General features: G+C 60.6%; 1 protein-coding gene across 10 annotated transcripts; it reads right to left on the bottom strand.

The window, feature by feature from the left end:
• Positions 1-1,033: 1,033 nt before the first annotated feature.
• IMPDH1 (inosine monophosphate dehydrogenase 1) lies at positions 1,034-22,452 on the bottom strand. 10 transcript variants are annotated; one of them, XM_088129146.1, is made up of 15 exons: positions 22,111-22,269; positions 21,694-21,792; positions 17,081-17,129; positions 14,611-14,712; positions 14,325-14,399; positions 13,831-14,037; positions 13,524-13,611; positions 13,146-13,345; positions 12,244-12,334; positions 10,113-10,208; positions 9,388-9,531; positions 8,750-8,894; positions 8,300-8,443; positions 6,180-6,263; positions 1,035-1,776 (listed from the first exon to the last, which is right to left on the bottom strand). In XM_088129146.1, the coding sequence occupies exons 2-15, from the start codon at positions 21,789-21,791 to the stop codon at positions 1,755-1,757; spliced, it is 1,545 nt and encodes a 514-aa protein (XP_087985272.1). In that variant the 5' UTR covers position 21,792; positions 22,111-22,269; the 3' UTR covers positions 1,035-1,754. The 10 variants fall into 10 exon arrangements, with proteins under 10 accessions (XP_087985273.1, XP_087985272.1, XP_087985270.1 ...); XM_088129144.1 differs by having other exon boundaries at positions 9,388-9,645; positions 10,113-10,219; positions 12,246-12,334; XM_088129145.1 differs by having other exon boundaries at positions 10,113-10,219; positions 12,246-12,334.
• Between the last annotated feature and the right edge of the window lie 561 nt (positions 22,453-23,013).

Raw genomic sequence — 23,013 nt, 5'->3', positions numbered from 1 at the left:
TCCAGCTTCCCCGAGCTGAGGTCCTCTGGAAATGGGGGGTCTGGGTCTGGTTGCTAGCCAGGCCAGTGTGGCCAATGATGGTGCAGGCTGGGGATGCTGGGTGCTGCAGTCCACAGGGCAGGGAGCCCGGAGAGTCTCTTACAGCCCCTCCATTTCCTTCCTGGGGCTGCCGAGAGGCCACGGGGAGGGTGTTTCCGGGGAGCAGCCAGCGAAGTCCTGGAAGTGATCGGAAAGCTGCTCCCTGAGAGAGCTCCACCGGTGCCTGCTGGGTCCTGACTTGGGGAAGACCAAGGTGGGGAGGGGCCACCATGACTAGAGAAGGCTGGACTTGGATTTCCCTGCCCCTTGAGACTCTGGATGGCACGTCCTGAGCTGTGAACAAGAGGGCAGCCCTTGAAAAATGCGAACCATCAGAATGGATTGACCTTGCTTTGAAGAGCCCCCCAGCCCCACCCCGCTCGACACCCCACACTTCCTGGGTGTGATGAAGTTAACTGGTGTGATGAATCAACTCCAAGGCCCGGCAAGGGGAACATCGGTGGGTGTCTCCGGAGGCTCTCCCCCGGCACTGACGCACCAGACCGGGTGAATCTCGCCTGAGGGCACTGGGAGAGAGCCGAGGGCTTTCTGGCTCAGCAGAGGCAAGCGGGGCTGAGACGGTGGGGAGGGGTAGGGGAAGGGGTGAAGGCCGCCCCTGGCCTGAAGGGTCTTGCAAGCCCTTGGAGGCGGGGAGCAAGCCAGGGGGTGACTCCTGCCACGCTCTTTCTGGGCAGAGGGAAGCCGCCCTAGATGACCCAGGCTCCGCAGGATGGATTCTCCAAGCCAAGGGGCTTCAGCCCTTCTGTGCCCCCCCAACTTGCCAGGAGACCCATCTGTGCTCCCATTTTCCCACAGCAGCAGAGGCAGCGTCAAGGGCTCCATGGGTGAGGGTGTGTTGTGTGTGTCTCATCTCCTCCTGGGCGGGGAGGGCCACAGTCTGAAGGCTCTGACACCTGCCCCCCCATTCCTTCTCACCCAGCCCCGGTGCAACGAAGAACCAGCATGACCGTTTGATAATGACACTGTGCTGCTTTTATTATCTGAGAATACAGGGACACAACATAGGGCCCCGGCATGCACGAAAATTACAGCATTGGGAGGGAATCTGGGGGGGGGGGGCGGGCCCCACCCAATCCTAGCCAAGATCCTCTTCCCCCAGAGAAGCATTGAGGCTGCAGTCGGGGGCAGGACAGCCAGCAGGAGATCTGGCAGAGGATGGCCTCGGGCTGGGACGGGGGGCACAAGGGTTGGGACAGAGGCTCCCTCCACCCCTTGGCAGCAGCTGTCCTGCAATTCGTCCGCTTGCAGCTCCTCCCGCCTCACCCCCCAAGCCGGGGGAGGAAGCCATCTCCTCCCCGACTTCCTGGGGAGCCCTCTGCCTTCCTGGGGGCAGCTCTGGGGGGCAGCTGCAGGGCAGGGAGCCTGAGCTGAGGGGGGCTGGGAGACTCCCCCAACGCCCCCCTACCTGGAAGCCGGAGCAAGGCGCTGGCGGAAAGCCCAAGAGGGGTGCCCCCCATGGAGTCTGACGGCCACGGCCACAGCACCGGGCGAGAGATGCCACGTGGCAAGGTGCCGCCAGCCAGGCAGCCCCAAGTGCAAGTCTTGCCTGCAGCCAAGCCAGGGGCGAGAGAAGAGGGTGGCGTGCTGGCCAGGCGCGACAGTGGCCGTGGGCGGGGGGCGAAGCCAGTCACTAGCCGCTGCTCTGGAAGCCCTCCTCAGTACAGCCGCTTCTCGTACCTGCAGAGGGGCAGAAGAGGGGCGGATCAGCCCTCCCGGCAGCTGGAGGCGGGGGGACCTCTCCTGCGATCAGGGGCGGGGGGGAGGCGGGACTGGCCCCACGTGGGGCCAAGCAGGCCCTCTTGCTAGCTCTCCCCCAAAGACCCTTGCGGAGACCCCCGCCCTCGCCAAGACACTTGGTGAGGAAGGGGAGGCAGCAAACCAGGCAGGGAGCAGAAACAGAGTCCGGGGGGGGCAGAGATAGCTCAGAGGGGCCTTTTAACTTCACACAGTGGGCAGCAGTAAGAGCCCAAGGAAGGGGGCCCCTGTGGGTCTTGGGCCCTCAGCCCTCAAGAGAGGACCGGGAGCAGCAGGACTGGGGAGCCCCTTGGATCCCCAGGGTACTGACCCCCAACGGCCCGTGAGCGCCATGGGGGCTGTCAAAAGGGAGGAGAGCTGCGAAGAAGCCCTCCTCCTCACCCTTGCCTTGCCTTGCCAGCCCAGCCCAGCCCAGCCCAGCCCAGGTCACCCCAGGCAGGCTCGGGGTGAAGGCGACTTTGGGCCCAGGCCCCGGGAGGGTCTGCTCAGCCTCTTCCTCAGCGTGGCACCTCCTGTCCGCGCCAGGGGAGAGCTGGCTCTGGAGCAGCCTGCCAAGCGAGGGAGGAGGAAGGCGGCTGTGCAAGGCGCCCATCGCCCTCCTGTGGCGGTGGGCCGAGGGAACGAGCGACCCCCGTCCAGCACACCCAGAGCGGCTTGGAGTCAGTTACTTACATGGCAGAAACGCAAAGCTACAGGAAGGCCGGGGGGGGGGGCGTGGGAGGGAGAGAGAGAAAGGGACAAGGTCAACGTGTTCCCCCTTCGACACCACCACCACCGCCTTGCCAGTCACCACGCCAGCCACAGCGCCGCCAATCCTACCAAGCACGCGGGCCTATAGGAGCTACAGCACTACTAAACCAGCAGAAGCCCCAGCAGCTGGGCCTGCAGCCCCCTCCCTTCTTCCCCACGCCAGAGCAGGGACCTCTCGGGAAGCCCCCAACCCTTCTGGTGCTCCTCCACCAGGAGCCAAGAGGCGACCCTTCCACGTGCAGACAAAGAGGCTGCTTTTGGGGCCGCGCAAGGCCAGCGCTGCTCCCGCTGCACGCAGGAGGGAGGCTCAAGGAAAACAGCCGGATCTCCCTGCGGGACTCTGGCACGGACCTTTCTGCTCGTCCAGCTGGAGGGGCTGTAAAAGCCTCCCCTTGCCCACTGCTTGGAGGAACAGCCTCGGAGCTAATGGTTAGTGGGGGATCAGGGCTAGGAGACCCAGATTTGAGCCCACCTCAGCTGTGGAAGCCCACAGAGTGACCTTGGTCAGTCCCCCCCCAAGGCTGCCCCCTTTTACCCATCTGCCATACCCCCCAAAAGGAACAGATCAAGAGAAAAAGCACCCCATTTCCTGCTCCATCCCACATGAGGTGGCCCCAAGATGCCTCATCCAGGCTTGTCCCACTGCTGTTTTTGGCAAAGAGAGACCCTTCCTAGGCCCCAGAGCCCTGGGACAGCAGGGAGGGGGGAGGAACGTCACGAAGCAGAAGCAAGCCATAGCACGAGGTGGGATAATCCAACAGCTCCCCCAAAGGATGCAAGCGTTGGGGTTCTCCAGGTCTGCTCTTACAGAAAGCAGGAAATGGGGAAGCAGAAGGGCCCCCATCAGGCCACAGGGAACCTGCTGGTTGTAGGGACAACCCCAGCTTCCCTTTACAAACAGCGCCTGTTCTTGCATCCCCCCCCCCCCCGAATTGGCGGCCTTTCCACTTCATCTGCTTGGTGAGGCCCTATCATTTTGGAAAGAGGACCAGCCTCAGCGTGGTCTCTGCTCCAGGCCAGCTCAACCCTCCCTATGAACCCTTTGGCTGCCAGGAGGAGGAGGAGGAGGAGGAGGCGGCAGTGGCGGCAGGCCTTCCCTGTCTGCTCTGGCTTGACTTCTCTGCCCTCCCGGGACCTGCTCAACCCAATCCCATTTTTACGCTTTGGCTCTTTTAGTGGCTGCCAGAAATCCCACCCCCCACATACCACAGCTCGAGCCTCAGGACACCATCAGTCCCCTTCCTGAAGACCCTTTGGCCACCAAACGCCCAACGGTCTACACTGGCTGTAAAAATTAGGCTGTCAGGTGAGTCCTCCAGCAGACATGAAGCTTCGGGGAGAAGCTCCCTGTGGGACCTGATGGGCTTTGGGCTCCACTTGCTTCAGGGGATGGGATACTTAGTGCCCGTACGGAGGAAAGGCCACGGGGCAAAGTCCCCTAGGATTTTACTCTTTCTTCAGGGAGAAGAACGTCACCAAAAGAACCCCATGCACTCCAGGAAAGTAAAGGAAGGACTTAATACGCAATACAGCAACTAGCTTGCTTTGATTCCACGTGCCAATGTCTACGTTCTTAGGTTTTGGTCTAATCCCGCATCGATACACGCATCCGCTTACCCGGCTCGACCCTCCCTCTGGGCCTGCTGCCTCCTCCTCCTCCTCCGTTTGGTGGCCTTCCGAGCCCTGAAAGGCCCCACCCGGAGGGTCATCAGAGACTCCCAGCTAAGCCTCAACAGGTGGCCATCAGAGAGCTCCAGGGGGTGGTTCCAGCCCTCCTCTTCCTGAAAAGGACCGGCTGGCTGATGGAAGGCGCTCTTCTGACCCTTCCTTTGGGGACCCCAGCTGGAGAACCCAAAGAGCTGGGACAAGAACAGACGAGGTGCCCCAACTAACAGCCAATTCCCAACTCACCCAGGAAGAAGAAAAGGCAAAGTGCATCTTCTCACTTTTATCAGTCGTGCTGAAAGCCAGAGAGGGCCCCCAGCAGCCCCGTCCGTCTTTTGCAAGAGCCCCTCCCTAGACCTTTGGGAATCTCCTCGTGGCAAGGCTCAGTCAGGCCCAAGAGGGAACGCGCCTCCTTTCCCTGGACCGCAGCACAGCAGGCGTCTGCTCAGGCCGAGCCACGCCCCAAGCGATCCTGCTCCAGCGTACCCACAACCCCGCTGCACCTGGACGGACTGCATTCCACCACAGAGCCCCAAAGCACCAGAAACCCGGGAGACGCTGCTAGGATTCCAACCGGCTGGACGGACCCCGGAAGCTCCCAGCGCCCTTTGCAAAGAGCACGGGGGCAGAAACGAAGAGAACTGCCCCTCGCGTCATCCAACGATGCACACGAGGCCCCTTCACTTGGAGCGAATGCCGACTGACCCAGCACAGCAGGCGGCAGCAGCAACTCAGGACATCAGAGCTGAAGGCCAGTGAGGCAGAGCAGCAGCGGGCGGCGTTGCTTCTGGCGCCTCCCCTCCGGTGGCCAAGCAGCAGCTGCCTTCCCTGCCCCCCCCCAGTTATTTCCTGAACTGCGCTCCCCACCCCCACCAGGGCCCAAGCACATGACAGGGAGGGGAGCCTAACATTTGTGGGGGGGGGGCTCGAGTCCCTGTCCAGGGAAGGCCCTCCTGGCAAGGCCTCTATGGCTTTCGAAAGTCAAAGGGGACAGAAAGGCTTTCCTGCTTGTCCTGGAGCAGAAGGCCTTCGGGTCCTGCACACCCATTAACTCCTGGCTCAAGGGTGACCAACAAGGGGTGTGCAAACAACTCCTGGGCAGTGCAGGCAGCTTGGGGTACCAAGAGACGGGGGATCTGGGCAGAATATCTCCAGGTGGGAGAGCAGGACAGCCTTGGTGGCTACTGCGTGGGGGAGGAGGGAAGGAGAGACGGGGAAGCGGAAAGGCAGGGCAGGGCAGGGCAGGGCAGGGCAGGGCAGGGCAGGGCAGGGCAGGGCAGGGCAGGGGGACCAGCTGGACAGGCTGCCCGTTGCACCTAATGGGAGGGAGAGAAGAGGAGACGGGGGGCCAGGAGCAAGCCTTGCCCTACTCACCCCTGAAGGCCCACATCCAGAACTATCAAGAAGTTTGTGGGTTCTGTTCAGAAGAACTGTAGCCCACCCAGAATGGCTTTGCCAATCTTCCAAGCCACAATCCATTTGTTTTGGGTTCAGAACAAGACACCTTTGCTTTGCACCCCCCTCCCCTCCATAACTCTCAGCTGTGGTCCTGAGGATCTGCTTCAAAACTACGAGTCCCTAGTTTGCACAGAGAGAAGAGGAGCTTGGCAGACTCTCCCCCCACCACCCGAGCACTGGAGCCACAAGGAGGTCAGAAGGAGTCCTGTGCAGAAGCAGCAAGGGATGCCCCCTCGCTGGACTGAATGCCATGGGGAATGCCAGCAGAGAAGGGGAGGAGGGCATTGCTCAGCAGGGCCAGCTCCCTGCCCCCCAAAGTGGGCAACAGTCTTTTCTCCCTCACTCTGGACCTGCTCGGCTTGGAACAGCACCCTGGAAGCAAGGAGGAGGGGAGGGGGCTTCAGGGGAGGGGGCTTCAGGGCAGCGGCTGCAAGTAAGCACGAGATACTTACGAGTGGAGACCGTGGACTCCCCCCTCAATCTGGGCTGACATCGTCCTCTTCTCAAACTTTAGTTCCCCTGAATACATCATGGAGCTGGCAAGAGAAGAGGAGGAGGGCTTTAGGGGCCTCTGCCCACCAGGAGCTCTGGACCCTCGCCCCCTCCTTCGCACATCCTCCAAGAGAACCCGCAGATGGCAGCGAACCCGCAGATGGCAGCGGGGACACTTGAAGAATCCAAGCCCAGCATCCGCATTCACGCATCACGCGTCGCCTGGCCAGGGGAAGCGTTGGCAAACGCGTTCGCACATTATTCTAAACCTTTAGACTAGTTTGGGAGAGGCTCGCTGTGTCACACAAGCCCGGCCTCCATGATTAATGCGCAGTTCGGAGTGTTGTGTGAAGCCAGAACACAACTGAAGCGTAGTGCGCAAATGCTCCGAGGAGGAAGGCAAGGAAATGATGAGATGTTACGCTGTCAAGCGGCTGCTCTGACCCGCCTGAGGATTTTGTGGATAAACTGCTCTGGTTTGTTAAAAGCCAGACGGTCGGCATCCAAGCACCCGACAAGATAACGTCCTCCGAGGTTTGCCACGTGGCTTTTGAGCCTGCAGGTCGCGAGGTGGCGGCTGGTCCTTTCTCACGCCAGGCCTGCGATCTGTGGGCTTGCCCGCCGCCCCACCTGGCGGTCCAGGTGGCTAGAAGGGGACAAGCAGACCCAGCTGTTCGGATGACCTATCTTCAACCTCCCATTTTTGACGAAGGCGGTGCAACCGCAGCTGCAGAGGACTCGGTGGAAAACAAATTCTCTAGATTGGCATTGCTCAACCTCGACAACCTCAGCTGGGGAATTCTGGGAGTCGAAGTCCACACATCTTAAAGCTGCCGAGGCTGAGCCACACCAACCTGGGCCCCTCGCTCTCACAGATGAGCACGGCCGACCCACCAGACCTCTCCATGGCCTCTGATACGGTTGACCGCGGTAGCCTTCAGGGTCACCCCGAGGGTAGGGGGGGGCTCCTTTCTGAGGGAGCAGTTGCAGCTGCTGGTCCTGGCCGCCCTGGGCCGGGCCTGCTGAGGTCGTACTGAGTCTCCTTCCCGGAGCTGCCCTGCCTGCTGACTCCTCTCCAAGCACGCACTGGGCACCGGGCGTCCCCTGTAGAGCCCACCGTGGCGCAGGCTCTGGAGCTGGCCTGGGAGAAGTGAAGTCGCCCAGAATGCCCACCAGGAGGGAGCGCCTGCTGAGGGTGCTGCTATGCTGGCACCCGTGTTCCTTGTTCACCTTTGTCACTGCGTTACCCATCGATTTCTCTATACGCAGCTTAGGGTCAGCCAGGACTGAAGGGATTCAGCGGCCTCATCAGCGAACAACGAAAATAAACTCGGGTGCTTGGAAGGACCAAGCACCCTTGCTCAAAGGCAGTCTACCTGCATGTCGTAGAAGCAGAGAACACCCAGGCTCGACCTCTCCAGCCACTACGCTAAGGAGGGCCACCTTGAAGAGAGAGACAGAGGAGAGTCGAAGGCCTGATCTGAGAGCAGCCCCGGCCGAGGGCCTGAGCCGAGGGCTTTTGGGGGCAGCGAAGTGGAAGGGGCAGACGAGGCCTGTGACGCTCCTCCTTCGGCAGCGCAGCCGTCCTTCCAGCGACATGGTGCAGAAGGGGGGTAGGTTCTCGCAGCTGGGGGGCAAGAGAGGAAGAGACCTTCGGGGAGCAGGAAGAGGGATCTTTCTGCGGGAGACCCCGGCTTGGCCGTTCCCTTGGAGGTGCCTCTTCGCACAACCTTCTCAGGCCAAGGCTATTTCACGGAGAGGTGCACCGTTGGAATAGCTCTTGCTTTGAAAGATGCTGCCCTGATTTCAAGCCGTCCCATTCCCTCGCACTTCCACCGGGGAGCTCTGCTGGGCCAGGCCCTGCCACCAGGACAGGGCCCAGCCTGCCCCTGCTCTAGGGAGGCTCCCGCTCTGCCTCCCCGGGCGCCACGCTGACCACGCTCACTCCGTTACGCCTCCTCCGGGAGCTGCCGCGCCAACCTGGCAGCCCAAAGCACGCCGCCTTGGCTAGGCGGGCCGTCGGGGGCCCAGCGGGGAGCCTCCCACCCGCAGCCTGGCACGGTGAGGCAAGTCTACTCACCGCAGAACGGAGAGGCTTTTGGCGCCAATATCCTGGCAGCCATGCTGGATACCAGCAATCAGGTATGGCACAAACTTCTGGATGGAGCCCTTGTCCTGGATGGAGCCGGAGACGCCCTGCGCCACCTTCACTTTGTCCCCCTCGCTGCAAGGCAAGGCAGGAGGGCGCTGGAGCCGGCAGCCTTCCTAGCCCGCCCCGAGGCAGCCGGGCTGAGCAAGGAGTCCTGCAGCAGCGGGCTCTACCACGGCAGCGCGAACTCGCCCGCTCCCCGCAAGCCAGCGGCCCTCCCTGCCCGAGTCAGAGCCACCAGGCCCCGGCAGGCACTTCGCGGGACCCGAGGGAGGCCTCTCCCGCTTCCCAGGGGCTCTTCTGTGGCAGCCCTCCCTCTCCCCCTCGGCCCATGCCCACCGCTGCTTTCTCCACGGGAGAGCCCTTTCCCGCCTCCCACACCTGAAGTAGCGCTTCTGGCTGCTGCAGTTCTTCTCCATGGCGTCCAGAGAGCCCATCCCCCGGTACTTCTTCAGCCGCACGCCATCGGAGAAGAAATATTCGCCGGGCGCCTCCGTGGTGGCAGCCAACAGGGAGCCCATCATGACTGGAAAGAGAGAGGGCCGGAGTAGGGCTGGAGGCACCAGCAAAGGGGGCCCTCGTCCCCGGGGGAGCTGCGCCGGGCAAGTCACCGCTTGGGCAGAGCTTCCTGGGGACCGCAGGCCAGACTCGGCCAGGCTCTGCCAAGGCCGCCTCAAGGGACGCTGGGAAGCAGCTGCGGGGGAACGCTGCCAGCCGCCCGGAGCTGCCGCGGGGGCGCCGGGCTGGGAGGCCTCACGGGCTGAGCTACAGCTGAAGGAGTAACAGGGCCCTTCTCCTCAGTCCAGATCGTCGTTTAAGCAGCTAAAATTCAGCGAGTTCTTTCAAAACAGGAACGCTTTATGGCGGCCTGTATGTACGCGATGCCCGTTTGCAGACCACAAAACGAAAACACGGCTGCAGTTCATTTGCCACTGATCTTCAGGCCACAGAGCAAGGTGGCTCGGGCCTTCCCGCCCGCAGTATCAAAGACCCCCCTCCCCAAGGCAAGGCCCCCTCACCTGTGGAGGCCCCCAAAGAGAGCGCCTTGACCACGTGGCCCACCGTCTGGATCCCACCATCCGCGATCACGGGCACCCCAAACCGGCGGGCGTACTCTGCCACTTTGTACACGGCTGTGCCCTGAGGCCGGCCACACGCCATCACTGAGGGAGGGAGAGTCATAGGCAGGAAGGGGCCACCGTGGGTCCGGCCCAGCCCTCGGCCGCCCTGGCAGCTCAGGAGAGCCACGGGGTGCAGCCAGGGAGGCGAAGGCGGCTCTGATCGGAGACCCAAGGAGGAAAAAAGGGTGAGCGCGTTGCGGTCTCCGGCACGGAGCGTCAGCCTTCAGAGCTCCCTCAGTTCTGCAGCGGGTGCTCCTCCGCGCTCTGCCCACAGGCTCCAGCAGCCACGGCGAGAATTCGCTTTTTAAGCGGTTACCACCACCACACCCGACCCCACTGACCAAGGCAGGGGGCGATCCAGCCTTTGCAGGGGGACCTTTGGGAGGGCCCAGCCCCTTTTACTTGCTGGCCGGCCAAAGGCCAACCTCAAGGTATCGCCAGGGCCACTGTCCACTTGGGGGCAGCCGTTAGCTTGAAAAGGGTCGTGGGCTGTTTCGTGGGCTGCGAGAAGCACCGAGCCCAGAGAGTTCACCTCCAGGGCCCCGAGGCATGCACAGAACTCAGGGCCCGCTTCCTCCGAGGCAGGGAGTGCCCGTGCTTGGGGGCTCCACCCCAGGACTCACCTTCCTGTGTGATGCAGATAGAACCACACCCCATGCCCACACGCAACGCGTCCACACCAGCATCGATGAGGTTCTTGGCCTGGGCCGCTGTCACTACTGCGCATCCAATAGGGGAGAAAGCAGAGGCACCCGTAAGACCCCTGAGCAGCAAGGGACTCCACCCCAAGGGCATCCGATGCCTTCTGGGCCCCAACAGCAGAAGACCCCTGCCCCACTGACAGGACAGGATGGCCAACGTGCAAAGATGGGGGTATTTTGACCTGGAGCAGCGCTGCCTCAGCAATGGGCCCTAATGCAGAAAAAAGGGGAGGGGGTGCCGAAGCAGAATTTGGGAGCCAAGGTATCCGTAAAAGGGTCATGGACTAATGCAGCCCCTTCCCCAACTTAGCAGCGTCTGCAGGAGGAGACTCAAACTTCCACCTGCTCCAGTCCACAAGGCCAAGGCCTTAGAGAGCACCAGACCCTCCATGACCTATGTTGACTCAGAAACTTTCAAAACAGTCCATGCACCTAAGAGCTGTTTTCAGGCAAACCTCGCCCACACAGAAACGAGCGTTTAGAGGTTCTGGTCTAAAGCGAGCAGGAATGCCTAGTTCTGGGAACTGACTGAAACAAGACTGTCCCACCCCACAAACGGTTCAGGGTAGTGAGAGAGAACAGGAAAAGCTAAGGACATCAACCACAGTGGCCGAAGGAAGGAAAATAAGAAGACTGGGGAGATACGTGTCACAGGGACCTGCTCCTCGCTGCAGAGTTGCTGCAGTAAGGAACTGGCACACGGCCAGTATGTTGGGGGCAGCTGGGGATGGGAGGCCCTGGAAGATAAAAGGTGGGTTGGCTGAGAGCTGTTCAGGGAAGGGGAGATGCACACCGGCCTTGCCCTGCTTGGCCTGAAAAATCACTCCAGGATTCCTCTGGATTTTGTTTCAGCCAAAAGCCCAATCAACCAAAATGTTCCATATTTTGTTTCTGCTGAACCACAGCCAACTCCAAACAATTTCCAAGAAGTTCTGGAAGGCAATGCCTTTCTTCTGGTCTGAAACAAAACACATTCTCCATTTTGTTTATATCCACATTAATGCACTATTCTGGTATGATGACGGATTCCCCTCCACCCCCGCCCCCACCCCCTTCATAGCCAGCCTGACTCTCTCTGGAAGAACAAAGCCAGAAACTGTAGATCCAGGTGGCCTTCCCGGCTGCGACAGGCACAGAAGAATCCGGGAACTTCTGTGAAGTAATTTACTGCAGAAGGCCAAGAAGCTATTGTGAAAGAATTCCAGCAACAGCTATGTGTCAAAAGCGAGTCCTATTTATACTGAAATCAAGTGTGTACTTCTGCATGTCCTCCTCCCACCGAAGCTACACAATGGCCTCCAAGACAACAGAGCAAGAGGCCGCTCTGGGTCCCATCCCTCCGTTTTTTAGCAACAGACAGAAATCTGATACCAAGTTGTCTTCCTCTGAGTGTGTGAGAATTCTCAAGGGGTATTTTCTAAATAAATGGTGATTCAGGAAAAAAACTTTAGCTGTGCAATGGTATTATCATATATACTCACATATAAGCCCATCCATGGATAATTTTTAACCAAAATACCACGAAAAATGTGCCACCCACGGATAAGACAACCCACATTTTTTCATGGTATTCTGATGAAAAATTCAAGGGCCGGCTTATCTGCCAACAGGTACTTTAAAAAGTACTACTGTATATGCTCACGGATAAGCCCATTGGTGGATAAGCCAAACCCAATTTCTGGGGTGCATTTTGGCACCTAAAATTCTCGGCTTATCTGCAAGTATATAAGGTAGTATTTTTCAAAACGTCACTTGCAATCCTGCACGTATTTGCAGGTGCCAGAAATCTCCCAGCTTCCCAGCCTTGGCAACTCAGCTGCAATGTGCACGAACGCACAGACAAGAGGAACTTCCAATCACTCACTGGGTTCTGCCTGTCATCTACATGGTATTTCTTTCCTGTCATGGTGACAGCGGCCATGCTGGTCAGTTGGAATAACGGGGGGCAGGGGCTGCAACTGGACCCTGCAGGACCCACTCAGCTGGGGAAGCAAACTCGAAGCAAAGAAGCTCTGCAAGAGGAAACACCCTGGCAGTGCCCCCAGGTACTCACCATTGCCCCCAATGACCTGCAGCTCTGGACACTTGTGCCTGATGTAGTGAACCATATTGATCTGATAGACGGAGTTTCCCTGAGATGAATCCTTGGGTGGGTTGCGGGGGAGGAGGAAAAAGAAAGGACCATCAGGCACCTAGAACAGCCCCACAGGTACCCCCATGGAGCGCAATGCAAGCCCTGTTGCACGTCCACACGTAGCCCCAAAGGACAGACACTAAGTGGCAGAAGGCAGGCAGCCACGAGCCCCTTTGGTGCAACACCAAGGGGGCAGCAGGCCATGCCAAGCATGGCTTTGAGAGGACCGTGATGTGAATTTTCCTTCCACCCTTTCAAAGAAACCTGCCAGGATTCCAGCTGCAAAGCTCTGTGAGCCTCACCACTTAAAACAAAATTCAGGAAGCAGCTGGGGGGGAAGCAGGCTGTGGGGAAGCGCTTCAATCTCCTTCACTCACCTGCCCCAGACTTGAACATGGAAGGGGGGGTACAGCGCAGGCTCCACTCCCAGGGGCTTCCTGACAGCTCTCAGGGCTAATTTTGCAGCTGGGGGCAGGGGCGGGGGGGGGGCTTAGTGGTGGGAAAGAGTGGGAGGCCTTTCAGGGACTGCTTGTGGGGGGGATTCAGTATGAAAATGGGAGTGCTCTGCTCCCAGAGGTGTCAGATTAGCTTCTGAAAGGCCGTTTGGCTTCTCTGTTTTGGGGGCACAATTTTCGGGTGCCGAGGAGCAGCACAGGAGATGGGTACCATTCAGAGCCCGCCATCTGGGTCGCCCTGATACACAACGGCTCCTTTCCGGCAGAGACGCCCAGGGGGACCAACAGGAACCCGCTGCGGTTCCCTCTCAGAGCTCTGGAGGTCCCTTCCCCGCACCAGCTTGCCACGGAGGGAGGGTCACCCACCAGCACCACCACGTCCACGCCGGCCTGCACCAGCAAGTCCAGCCGGTACTTGTCATCCTCTCTGGTGCCAATGGCCGCCCCACACAGCAGCTGCTTGCGCGAGTCCTTGGAGGCCAGAGGGTAGTCCCTGTTCTTCTTCAGGTCAGTGCGGGCGATGATGGCCACCAGCTCATCTGTGTCATTCACGATGGGCAGCTTGCCTGCAGGGCAAGGAGGGCTGGGCCAGGTCGTGCAGGTTGGGCCGTGGCCTGGAGGGAGCCCCTGCAGAGGGTCTCCCCTCCCTCCCTCCCCACGGGGAGGGAACCCCCCAAGGCGGGAGACAGGAATGCCTCCAATGCCGAGCCCCGGGGCGGGGCTTTCCCTCTGCTCCCCTTGTACCTTTCTTGCTCCGCTGCAGGATCTCATTGGCCTCCTTCAAGGTGACGCCCGCCGGGGCCACCACGAGGTCATTGCGATTGGTCATGACCTGGGAGAAGGGGAGGGGAGGTGGTGGCTCAGCTGGGCCCGTGTGGAGCGAACCAGGCCACCAGCGCTGGTGTGCGTGTCTGGGGATGGGGCAGGATGGGGCACTTGCCCTGGAGGAGAGACCGGCCTTCATAAGGGGCCTCCACCTCTGAACCCCAGGAACCCTTGCAGGTGGGAGGGAAGGTGGGGCCACCGCGTCCAGGCTTTTCTGCACCCCTACCTCACTGAGGGGGGTGCGGTAGTCCTTCTCGGAGAGGAAGTCAATGTCCCTGGAAGTCACAATCCCCACCAGCTTGCTCTCCATCTTGCCCGTCTCCGTGATGGGGATGCCCGAGAAGCCGTGCCGGATCTTGGCCTCAAAGACGTCCCCCACGGTGTGGGTGGGGCTCAGGACCACCGGGTCAGTAATGAAGCCTTGCTCAAACTTCTGTGGCCCAAGGGAGAGGAGAGGCCTTTTCTGTAAAACTTCCCTTTCTCGCTTCTTCAGGAGCTGCACATGCCCCACGCGGCATGTCCCACTCCCTTCCGTTGCACGCTGGCAGAGAGCTTGCAGACACGTCCGGGAGGGCCTCTGAGCTCCGAATGCAAGGCCAGCCTCAGAGAACCCCCAGCGCGGCCCTTCCGCCAGCGCCCCTGGGCAGCGCTCCTGCAGCCCAGCCCAGCCCAGCCCGGCCAGGTGACCCGCAGCTCCAGGGACCAGCCGCTGCCACTCACTTTGACTTTGCGGACCTCGTTGGCCTGGAACTCCGGGGTGCAGTTGTGGTGGATGATCCCGATCCCGCCCATCAGCTGCAGGGGGAAAGAGGCAGGACCCCTGAAGTCGCAGGGCCAGAGGGGCTGCCCAGGCCTCTGGTCTCCCAGCCCCCTGCTCCGGCACCCCCGAGTGAGAAAGGGGTGCATGGGAGGAGGTCGTCCCCTGTGCAGCCTCAGGCCCACAGAGGCGGCTACGGGTCCACCTGCGGACAGCAGAGGTGCCCCACTGGCCCTGGAAGAGACTCACCGCCATGGCAATGGCCATATCTGACTCTGTGACGGTGTCCATAGGGGAGGAGATGAGGGGCGTCTTCAAGGTGATTTTCCGGGTCAGGGCAGAGGTCAGGTCCTGCAGGCAAGGAGGGCAGGGGTCAGCTCTGTCTTCTGCCAGCCGGGCGCCACCATCCTCTCCCAGGGCCACTACCTGTCCCCAAGAAAGGCAGGGGGATGTACCTCCTCTGCCCATCTTCCGTTTCCCTTGCAACATTAGTGAGAAAGACACTCCCATATTTTTCTGAACCTCTGCACGGAAAGAGTCACAGAGCTGCAAGGACCTTGATGCAGAATCTGCTAAAACATTTTGGACAGATGGCCATCTAGCCTCTGTTGAAGGCCCCAGTATATGGCAGCCTGTTCTGTTGGCTAATAGCTTGCACAGTCTTCACGCGTTACCTGAATCTACTTCCCTGAAAATTCAACCCACCAGTCCTGGTCCTGCCCTATGACTCCCCCTCAGATCTCTTAGGATCAGCTTTCTCTTCTCCAGGCTAAACCACCTAGTGCCTTTAACTATTCCTTGTAGAACATGGATTCCAGACCCTTCACCATCTTGGTGGTCCACTATGGCTGGAATATTCTATGGTTTATTGATCTTCTTTTTAAACTGCCATGCCCCAAATTGAGCACAGTATTCAAACAGGGACTAGACTAAGGTGGGAACGTGGTCTGGACTCTACGCACCTGTTAATACCTCCCAAAACAGCACTGGCCTTTTCGGCAGTGGCCTCCCACTGCTGACTCGAGTTGAACCTGTGGTCAAGAAGGATGCCCAAGGACTCTCACATCTACCTGAGCCAAGCTGGGCCTCCCCACATCCTAGACTTACGCCTCTCATGTCTCCTACCCAGAGGCAGAACTTGCTAAACTCCATCCTGTTCACTTCAGCCCTCTGCTCAAGCCTGCCTGGACTTCATGGGGTCTTCTCTGCCTCCTCTGGAGCATGAGCCACCTTCCCCGGCTTCTGTCCCCTCAACTCCCTCCTCCAAGTCATGGCAAAAGTGTTGAACAGTGCGGGGCCCAGGACAGAGCCCATGGCACTCCACCCCTCCATTTCCCCCTGAAATGGAGCCACTAATGGGGGTGCAATTGTAAGCCAAACGTGAGCCTAACAGTAGCATCACCTAGCCTGTATTTTATGATGTTACAAAGGAGAATTTCACAAGAGCATTGAGGGCTTTACTGAGGTGTGTTGGCAGCTGGACATCACACTGGGCTGCCAAACCCCTCCAAGCAGTAGACAATGCTCTCCTTCCTCCAACCCACACCAGCACCCTGGCCTGACCTTCATCAGCTCAATGGCAAAGAAGCCCAACTGAGAGCGGAGGGTGCTGGGGCCGTTGGCACAGGCCTCTCCTCCATGACTGACCAGGCATTTGGGGTGATTGTCAGCAGCCACAAATACCAAGTCCTTTATGTGCAAGTTAATGCCAGCTCATCTAAAATGTCATTAAAAATTATCCCCCCAAGCTTTGCCAAGGGACTGCTTTCTTAATGGTGGGGGGTGGGCATGGCAGAGACACCCAGAGCATGAGATGGGACCCCCCCCCAAGCCCCATACCACTCACTTCCCCAGCAGCCACCCACACCCAGCCTCCCTTTGCCGCCTGAAATCCACCAAGGAAAAGGGAATCCTAGAAGCCAATTTCTGGTGGGGAAGGACTGGGGCACCAGGTGGGCCCCACGCTCTCCACGGGGCAGCACAGAGGCAGGAACAGAAGTGCCTCTCAAGCTGAAGCCATTCCGTGCCCCCCCCCCGCCCCGACAACAAGGCCCTACTGTTCAGGCCAGCTCAGTGTCCTTCAAGCAGCCCCTCTCTTCGCCCAGATCTGCCCCTGCTGCCTGCCTCTCTGGGCAGCAGAAGAGGCCCCAGGCTGGGCCCAAGGGAGGTCAATCCCTGGGCTGGCATTTGGCCCAGTGGCCAGCCTTGGCGTCCTGCTCCGCCAGTTCACCAGCTCCTCCCCGAGGCAGCAGTCCTGGCCTGGCTCTCTGACGCCCAGCTGGATGTCCCAGACCGCGGAGGCGGCAGATTGCCAGAACCCAGCCAGGCTTTCCCCATGGAACCCCCTGCCACCAAAGGGCTTTCAGGAAGCTGGAAGGTGCTGCTGCTCTCCAAGAAGAGGGAGGGCTCCTTCCACGGCAGCCTTGCAGAGAAGGCTGGCCTGCCCTCCTGCGCCACCTGTTCCTGAAGCTGAGCCAGGACCACGGAGAAGAACCTGAGGGATGATTTGGGCACTTCACAGCACAGCCCACTTCACAGGCTTGATGTTGGGATAAACTGAAGAGAGATCTGCATCTCTGGAGCCCCTCGGACACAGCTAGATAAGCAAAGCCTGTTTCTGTCCGGGGAGCCGAACAGGTCAGCCGTGCCCCCCCCCCCATGTCTGCTGGGGCTCCCCAGAGGCCCCATGGGAACACCCGGCTCTCTCCGGCAGACTCACCACTTCATCTGCCGTGAAGTCAATGAAGCCGGGAAGGATCAGGAAGTCGCTGTGGAGGGAGAGGGAGAGAGAGAGAGAGGGGAGCCGTCACCCAATGCCCGGCCAGCCCAGAGGCAGAAGCAGGAGGCGGGCCTTCCCTGGCCTGGCAGCCGTGTTCATTTAGAAGATCAACATGGCATCCACCTTGCCGGGCACAACTCCGGGCAGCTTGCCACGACAATAAGGCCCAAACTCTGAGACCAGGCACCCGACCACCCATCGATCCAGGCAACCCCCAGGCCCAACCCTGCCCCATTCTGGCGCCTGGAGGAGCAGCCGGCCCTTTGCAGCTTTCTGGAAGGCTACGAGTGCCGGATGCTTCCAAGGTCCCACTAGACAGTCGCTCTTCGAGGATGGGGCCGCGCCCAACCTATCTACCCTGGTGGACAGGAGGCGTCCTCAGGGAGAGGCAGTCCCGCCAATTGATAAGCTGACCCCGTGCCACGCGGGGCTTCAAAGGGGCTAGCCACCCCTTGAATTGCATCCAGAAACTGGGAGCTGGTGCAGCGACAGTGTGACATGGGCAAACCGAGGGAGGCCCAGCATTGCGCAGACTGCTGTGTTCTGGGTTAGCTGTAACTTCTGGCTGGTCTTCAAGGACAGCCCCAAGTAGAGCGCATTGCAATCGTCTAGCTGGGAAGTGACCAAGGTGTGACTGACCGTGAGCAGGGCCTCTCGGTCCAGGAATGGGCGGAATCGGTGAAGAAGATGACTCTGCGCAAAGGCCCCCCCCCCGGCCACAGCCGCCACTGCTTCTCGAGCAGGAGCTGCGAGTCCAGGAGGACCCCCAAATCACAGTTCAACTCCACCATCCCGGCAAGAGTCAAAGATCACCCCTCACAGGCCCTCTGGGTCAAAAACCCAGAGCCACCCCATGCTGCAAGGGTTGAGTCGGAGCCGGTTCCTCCACACTGAGACCCTCACAGCCCCGGGCACTGAAACGGCCCGGGATGGAGAGGTGCAAGTGGGCATCATCAGTAAAGTGATGAGTCAGATGACCTGCCCAGAGGTTGCACGTAGCTGTGAAAGAGGAGGGGCGGGAGCCCCGAGCCCTGAGGCACAGCACACCCCGGGACCTAAGGCCAGACCTCTCCTGCCCAACAACAGGTACCAGCCACGGAGGAAGGAGGAGAACCACTGCAAGACGGCGCCTCCCGCCCCCAACCCCTGAAACTGGCCAGAAGGATACCATGGTCAATGGTACCGAAAGCCACCAAGAGATCCAGGAAGGTCAGGAAAGTCACACCACCTCCGTCCCGAGCCCTCCAGAGGTCACCCGCACTGTACTGTAACCCGGCCTGAACCCAGCCAGAAACGGGCGGGCAGCAGAGTAGGAGGCGGCTGGAAGACTGTTGACCGGCCACAGCGACTGTTCAGGATGAGGAGACATCAACGTCTGGGGGCCCAAACTCTGCGTGTGTGTGTGTGTGTGTGTGTGTACGCGCGTGTGCAGCTGCCCTCTGTAGCACAAACAAGAAAGCAGCAGCAGCAGCAGCAGAGGATTTAGGGCTTAAGGGCTGGGGGGCTGTTTCAGGTCGCCACCCCACCACCCAGTATGTGCTTTGAACCCAGCCATCGCTTTAAGCTGGGCCGTGATTTCTTTGTTTCCTCTTTGCATGACGTTTGACACAGACATGGGTTTTCTGTTCACTGGGTAGAGTTAAGAGTGGTACGAACTCAGGCCCTGAGCTGTGAACTGGGGGCCTTCGGATACCCCCAAGGGGCCTGAAGTTGGAAGTCATCCAACCTTCCAACAGAGGTTGTTCACTTGAGGAGATGCCAGAGGGCAAAGCCAACTGTGAACCCCCAGCCAGGTCAAAATTGCGAGGATTCCGTCAGGAAACAAAGGGGATCCAGACGCTGGAGGAAGCCTTCCCAAGACGTGCTTCTCAGAAACCTGCAGCGTTTCCTTCTCCACTTGACCCTGTGCTCAGCTGCAAGGCAGGAAGGGACCTTCTCCCTGGACAGCCCACACTCTCCTCGGGCACAGCAGACAAGCACCCTTCCCTTGCGCCGGGAGCAAGGGGCTGCTCCTCCCTCCGCGCACAGACCCCCACTCTAACCAGCCTGGATCCACCCTGGTCACAGCCCCCCACCCCTAATTTCCAGCAGAAAACTTGCAACAACAGCTGACCTGTAGGTATATATTCTCCCCTGGAAACATGAACCAAATGCATTTCATAGAAGGGACAATTTCTGCAACGCTCTGCATTCATTCAAACGAAGAGCACAAGCGGTGTGCTTATGGTGCCAATTTCATCCGGGACAGAGCCTAGCCCAGATCAGACCTGGTCCAGCTGCCACATTCCCACATACGCCAGACTCAAGACGACTGCCGGACACCCAGGCTGGTGTGAGTGCGTGACTAAAAGCCAGCGAGGCCACCCAACCCTCCAAGCGGAGGCTCTGGGCATGCCACGCACTGGCTCTGAGAACAAGCATCTTACTTAAAGCGCAGACTTCCGGCCTGTCCCCCAAAGAATTCTAGGCAGTGCTCAACAATTAACGATTAACAGAACGCACAATTGAAAAGAAGCAACCAGATAGCTCCGCAGATCAAACACTGCGATTATACACCAATCATTAAATAAATAAGGCCTTTATCAACTTCCACAAGGCTGTTGGGAGGAACCTTATGAGACTTATGTAAATAAGCGTCATAAGGAAACAGTCTGACCATCAACCCAGAGATGTTACAGCATTTTTTCAGCAGAAATTTAGGATATTTAACATTAAAATATAAATAAAATCGGTATTAATTAATTGACTCGTAGAGTTGGAAGAGGCTACGGACTTCCAGCCCGTAGGTTCAGGAATACCAGCCAAAGCCTCTCCAAGGGACAGAGGAAGGGGGCACCCCACCCCTCTGGGGCTCTGGCCCCACTCTCTAGCTGCTCCTGCAGCTCAGAAGGAACTAACTTTAATGGTTGGTTTTCTGTGTAAGAAATAATAGGTGCAACACCTGCTTTATCAGAAACCTTGCTTGACTGAGAAGCCGAGGCCAGAACTGAAAGGGAAGTCTCTGTTCTCGAAAAGGAAACTGTGTCCTAGAAGGAAGCCTCAGAGAGCAACCAGCGCTCTGAGGAGGGGCAAAGCATTTCAGTTGCACCCAAACAGCTGGAGGATGAAGGCCCAGGCGGGAAAGGGAGCAGCAGACATTCGGCGAAACTGAAAATCAGCTCAAGCTGGAAAACCCTGGTTGCTCATGCTGAGGGATGAGAGAGTCTCCTGGGACCACGTTTGTCTTCTTTGCTCACACTCCCTGCATTTCACACAGAGAAATTCTTCCAAATTTTGCTCAGCCACCTCCTTCATTCCTTCTCTTTTCTTAAAACCAGGGCCAAGAAATATCTCCGCTTCCATCAGAATTGGTACAATTATCTGCAAAGCTAAAAGGATCCTTGCTTCTCCCCTCCCCCTTTAAATTTTTTTATGGCTTACCCTGCAGGTTCCCTCAGGGCCCAAAGCCACCCACAATTTTAAACAAGGGACACCCTGCTTGAGACACCCAATCCTGGGCCTATCAGAACAGCTTTTTTTGCTCCAAATAAGGCCCAATCCACTTTATTCTTGCTCCCTGGACTTAGTCCCTGAAGTGCCCCTTCAGGGAAGGATGTGCCAAGTGCTGGGAATTCGGGAATTCAGGGACAAGACCCAGAAGCTAGGCTCCAAGGAGGGCGGGGAGGTGGCTGCTCTTCGGCAGGCGGCCCCTGCAAAGGTGGTTGAGAAGCCAGCCTCTCCCCTGCCCTCCGTCAGCCAGGAGGCGGGGGGCTAAGGCTTACCACCCAGGCCGCCCCAGCTACACAGTGGTTGGGCCGGGATGCGAGCAGCTCCACCGGGGTGCACAGCACCCCTCCCTAGCAAATACTCCTGGAGCCTCAGACTTCCAAGACGCTGCGCACCAAACCGCGGTTCTGCGAGGCCCCTGCAGGCGGGCCTCTTCGCGTGGAGGGCAACCCCCTGCGGAAAACGGGCTGGAAGCCTTTTCACGGCGGGGGGTCCGAGGTCCGGAGCCGGCCGCGGCGGGCTCCGGGGCTGACCTGGTGCGCAGAGGCGAGGCTGCCGCCGAAGGGGCCCTGGGAGGGCGAAACACCTCTGCCAGGCTGCCCAGCTCGCGTTTCGCAGCGTTTCTGACCGAGCCCGCTCCGCCGAAAGAGCCAGGGGGTCAGCCAGGAGACGGGGCCGAGCCCCTCACCTGGGGAGGCGATTCTTCCCAAAACAAGGCCTGACGTTTGGCCTGAGGGTCCGGGAGGGGTCAAGCCAGGCTCGGGGAGCGGCAGCTCCGGCCCACCCCAGCAGAGGGTCCCGCTTCCAGGCTCGGTGCGCCCCGCCCCGCCGCTGCCTTCCAGCTGCGGCGCGGAGATGCTGAGCCGCCCTTTCCGGCCAAGGCGCGGGGGGCGTCCAGGCGCCGCCGCGCCCACCCCCCATTCCGGAGCGGGCCCCTTCCCCGCGCCCGCGCCGTTCGTGCAGCCCCCCGCCCGGCCCGCCGCGCCCGGCCGCCGCCCGCGGAGCCGCGTGCGCCGCAACTCCCGCCGGGCAGCCTCCGCGCCCCCGCCCCTGCGCCGCCCGCTTACTTGTAGGTGAGCCCGTCCGCCACGGCGAAGAGCTGCTGCGCCGTCAGCCCATCCTCGGGGACGTAGCCGGTGCCGCCGCTGATCAGGTAATCGGCCATGCTGCGGAGGGAGGGAGGCAGGAGGGAGGCAGGGAGCGAGAGGGCCGTCAGCGGCGCGCCGCCCGCCCGGCCCCGAGCCGCGCCCCCCCGGCCCCCGGCCCCCGCCTGCCCACCCAGCCGCCGGCCCGCGCGCACCTGGGCGGCTCCCTGCCTGGCGCGCCCGCGGCTCGGCGGACGGGATGCGCTGCCCGCGGGGCAGGGCGGGGCAGGCGGCTCCTCCCCGCCCGCCGCCCCCGGAGGAGGGCCCGTCGCGGGCAGCCGCCGCTTCGCCGCGCCGCGGGCGACCGGCCCAGCCCCCCCGCGCCCCCGCGACACCCACCCGCCCTGCTCGCCGCCGGTGCCACGCGGCGCGCCCCCCGGAAGCCGGGCCGGTCAGCGCCCAGGTCGGCGGGCTGTCTGAAGGCTGCCCAGCTGGCGCGCGCGCCCCCCCGCTCGCATCCTGAGCTCAGTTCCTGGGTTGGACGTCAGAGTCCCGGCATCCCTTGCAGCAGCGCCCGCCCCCCCCCCCCCCCGCCGTGCCATACCTGAGCCTGGCAGCCGCAGGGCCGCGGGCGCCGTCCTAGGGGAAGCCGGGGGCGCCCCGGCCTCGCCCGCGTGGGAGGAGGGCCCTCCCCGGCCAGGAAGCGGGCGCTTGTGACGCGCAGACGGGCTTTGGCCAAGCCGAGCTTCCCGCCTGGCGCTGGGGCTGCTTCGCTCCTCTCCTATGCAGCTCCGCACGGCCAGCCGGGCAAGGCATGCCGGTGCGGCCCCTCCCTGGGCAGTCTGCCCCCCTCTGACCGGGCGAGCCTCACCCAGCTCCGCAAACCCTGCCCGGCCTCCCCTGGAGATGCAGGGAGCCAGGCCCAATCCGAGCAGCGCCTTATGCCCCGGGGAGCCCTGTGCCGACGGCTGCCCGTTTTCCTGGCCCACTGAAAGCAGCCGTTTCCCTCTTCGGGGCAAGGGGGGGGCCGTCCAGAGGTCACCTTAACTGGACCGCAAGGTGAGCCGTTCTTCCCAAGGCTTTCCAGGCCGAATTCGTTTTTTCCATTTTTCTGGCTAGCCCCTTTGAGGGAACCCACGAGAGAATCCAGGAACCGCCCCCACCCTCCGGGTTACAAGACCCCGTGGGTATGCTTCGCCCAAGCAGCCCGGCCCAACCGCAGTCCGGCCAGTGGGATGGCTGGCCACAGGGCGCCAGAGGAGGAGGGCCGAGTCTCGCCTCCCCCCACACGACGAGCTGGCT

Source organism: Python bivittatus, unplaced genomic scaffold (genome assembly GCF_059951505.1).
Source record: "Python bivittatus isolate LINGU-HERP-01145 unplaced genomic scaffold, Pbiv_v1 ctg000730_np1212, whole genome shotgun sequence".
In the NCBI taxonomy this organism is placed as follows: Eukaryota; Metazoa; Chordata; class Lepidosauria; order Squamata; family Pythonidae; genus Python; species Python bivittatus.
This window is presented reverse-complemented; position numbering and strand designations above follow the sequence as displayed.

Bases quoted from the DNA above. Each gene is read 5' to 3' on its own strand.
- IMPDH1 (XM_088129140.1), bottom strand. From the start codon at position 21,791: ATGGCCGATTACCTGATCAGCGGCGGCACCGGCTACGTCCCCGAGGAT. The intron at 14,038-14,324 runs GTGAGTGGCAGC...CTTGGGCCACAG, and splicing joins ACGAGGTCCGCAAAGTCAAA to AAGTTTGAGCAAGGCTTCAT. The intron at 12,335-13,145 runs GTGGGTGACCCT...AACCCACCCAAG, and splicing joins GCGTGGACGTGGTGGTGCTG to GATTCATCTCAGGGAAACTC.